General features: G+C 45.8%; 1 protein-coding gene across 1 annotated transcript; it reads right to left on the reverse strand.

The window, feature by feature from the left end:
* Positions 1 to 307: 307 nt before the first annotated feature.
* LOC103179300 (C-C chemokine receptor type 6) lies at positions 308 to 1334 on the reverse strand. Its single transcript, XM_007894517.2, has one exon. The coding sequence runs from the start codon at positions 1314 to 1316 to the stop codon at positions 312 to 314; it is 1005 nt and encodes a 334-aa protein (XP_007892708.2). The 5' UTR covers positions 1317 to 1334; the 3' UTR covers positions 308 to 311.
* Between the last annotated feature and the right edge of the window lie 1905 nt (positions 1335 to 3239).

Below are 3239 nucleotides of genomic sequence, written 5' to 3' on the forward strand. Positions count from 1 at the left end.
TGCTATGTAAATGCAAGTTATTGTTGTAAGATCTCCTTGATCAGATTTAGGAAGCAAAAACAATTTTTGGAGTTTCAACTTCTTGGATCTTTTACCTGGAGTCTGGGTGAAGTTGATTATTGGACAAATTGCTCTATGAAGAGAATAAGACCTTGTTTCCATTCTGTACGTTATGTAATTTATATCTAAGTCTTACATATCCACGCACAGAGAAGATGATGCAGAATAGGCTGACCACAGAAGATTGAATATTAGATAGAAAGATCACATGAAAACAACTGGTGATCGCATGTAACAATAGTAAGTGATGATCACATGGTGAAAGATGATGGGGTATCTATTTCAAATTCAGAAGTGCGCCTTGACGTAAATACCTCACTGGTTCGTCTCGACTGGATGTACCGAAATGTGATGTACTTCTTGCTTAAGCACCAAACATCCCGGATAATCTTTGAAAAATAAAACCTGAATTTAACCCCAATAAATACATAGAGGATGGGATTTAGGCAACAGTGAAAAAAGGCTAAGCATTTAGTCACAGTTTTTGCAAGGCTCAAGCGTTTTAAAGCTTCACAGTGTAAGTTTTTAACTGAAGTTTCAATAAGTGTGGTAATGTTGTACGGCACTTGACAAACAACAAAGGCTGCTACCACTGCCATTACAACCCGAACTGCTTTGTGTCTCTGCAAGCTTCTGACTCTGAGAAGAGTATGGATTATCATAGAGTAGCAGAAGAACATGACCAACAGGGGTCCAAAAAACCCCAATGATAACTGTATTGATGGGGCAATCAATTTGCCTATTTTTGACCATTCCTTGGGATACCTGATCTCACATAGCTTCTGTCCAGAGGTTGTAAAATCGTACACTTCACAATATATGAAATCAGGCAAGGAGGCAGTAATGACAAGTAACCAGGTGACGGCACAAATTATTTTTCCATAAAGTAGTGCCTTCCCTCTGTAGTTGAAGGACTTAGTGGCATGGACAATAGCAATGTATCTGTCAACACTAATAACAGCCAACAGCAACACACCACTGTAAAAGTTGATGCTATATACTCCCTTAAGGAATTTGCACACAAACGTTCCAAAGATCCATTGATTTGACTCGTACACAGCCCAGAAGGGTAGGGTAGCTATGAACATTATATCGGCGACAGCCAAATTCAATAGATACAGATCTGTCATGGACCTCATCTTCTTGTAAAATACATAGGTTATCACCACCAACCCATTGCCAATAATGCCCATCACAAAGATGATGATATACAAGATGGGAATAAACACTGACATAAACTCCCTTATATCTTGCATTTTGCAAAGCGTTGACCATGTCCCAGAATTATTGTAATAATCACTATAATCACTTGTATTGTAAAAATATTCATCATCCAAATCTTCATCTGAATTCCCATTTTCTTTTGAATAATCCATTATTTCTAGTTTTAGAACCTGGAAAGAAACAAATAAATATAGTTAATGATCAGTAAACAACATCAACATGAGATCTGTTCACATGGTATTGCTGGACATCAGCAGAGGCCCCGAGAATCCACCAAGTGTTAACCTGAAAGACTTTATTGTCTTAAAATTTGAAATTGTGCAGAGTTGTGGAAACATCTTAAATCTGGTGGTCATTTTTCAACAGTTCTTAAAAAGAATTAGTTTCTACATGAAGATTGAACTAACTTGTAAAATACTGCATTTCAGACCTGAGCTGGGGTTGGGGGGGTAAGGGATGGGAGGGGAAGGGGGGTGGCCGATGGCATGATCGAAGAGGAGGGTCTTGAAGTGGGACTTGAACGAGGCTAAGGAGTGGGCGAGGCAGAGTGATTGGGGGATGGAATTCCAGAGGTTGGGGGCAGAGTGACTGAAAGCTCTCCCGCCAATGGTGGGGCGGGTGGGTTGGGGGATGTGGAGCAGCCTGGAGCCAGCTGAGCGGAGGGAACGGGCAGGTTGGTAAGGGGGTTAGGAGGTCGCAGAGGTAGGGTGGGGTGAGGCCATGGAGGGCTTTGTATGCGAGGACCAGGATCTTGAACTGGATCCTCTGAAGGATAAGGAGCCAGTGGAGTCGGGCGAGAGTGGGGAAGATGGGGTCATGGAGTTTGGTGCGGGAGAGGACGCGGCAGAAAAAAAGAGGAAGACAAACATTCTGGTTGTTTGCGGAATATAATTTTTATTCCACCCATAAAAATATTCAATACCCAATCATTGATGAGGTCACGGAGTTTGGTGCAGGAGAGGACACGTGCTGCAGAGTTCTGGATTATCTGCAGCCTGTGGAGGGAAGAGTTGGGAAGGCCGACAAGCAGGGCGTTTGCATAGTCGAGCCTGGAGGTGATGAAGGCATGAACGAGCGGCCTGAGGGGTGAGGTAGTGGCAGAGTCAGGTGATGTTATGGTGGTGAGGGAAGGAAGAGCGGGTCATGGATTGAATGTGGGGGAGAAAAGACAGTTGAGGGTAGAACAAGACACCCAGGTTCCTGACTGGGTTGGTGAGTTGTAGTGAGCAACCATGGAGGTTGATGCTGCCAGAGCCTGAGGTGCTGAGGCGCTGGTGTGAGCCAATCAGGAGGGCCTCAGTCTTGTTCACATTCAACTGTAGGAAATTTGCCCTCATCCAGGACTTGATGTCTGACAGGCAGTCTGTCAGGACAGCAGTGGTCCTGGAGTTGAGGGTGGAGGCAGAAAGATAGAGTTGGGTGTCATCCGCATCCATGTGGAATTTGACCCCATGTCTGCGGATGATGTCACCAAGGGGGAGCATGTAGATATTGAAGAGGAGAGGGCCAAGGACAGAGTCCTGGGGGACGCCAGATGTGACAGTGCGGGGGCTGGAGGAGAAACCATTAGAGGCAACGAAGTGGAGACGGTGAGAGAGATAGGATTCGAACCAGGCAAGGGCAGGTCCGCGAAGATTGAGTAAAGCAAAGAGGCGGTGTATGAGGATGGAGTGGTCGACAGTGTTGAAGGCGGCAGAGAGGTCGAGGAGGACAAGGAGGCAGAGGGAGCCCTGATCACAGATGTTCAGGATGCCGTTAGTGACTTCGACCAGGGCTGTTTCCGTGCTGTGGGCAGCGCGGAAGTCAGATTGGAGGGGTTCAAAGAGGGAATGGCGAGAGAGAAAGGAGTGGAGCTGGGACACAACGACTCGTTCCAGGACCTTGGAGAGGAATGAGAGGTTAGAGATGGGGCGGTAGCTGGAGAGGAGGGATGGATCCAGGGAAGGTTTTTTCAG

The sequence above is a fragment of the Callorhinchus milii genome, unplaced genomic scaffold (genome assembly GCF_018977255.1).
Source record: "Callorhinchus milii isolate IMCB2004 unplaced genomic scaffold, IMCB_Cmil_1.0 Scaffold3, whole genome shotgun sequence".
Taxonomy (NCBI): Eukaryota; Metazoa; Chordata; class Chondrichthyes; order Chimaeriformes; family Callorhinchidae; genus Callorhinchus; species Callorhinchus milii.

Bases quoted from the DNA above. Each gene is read 5' to 3' on its own strand.
- LOC103179300 (XM_007894517.2), bottom strand. From the start codon at position 1,316: ATGCAAGATATAAGGGAGTTTATGTCAGTGTTTATTCCCATCTTGTAT.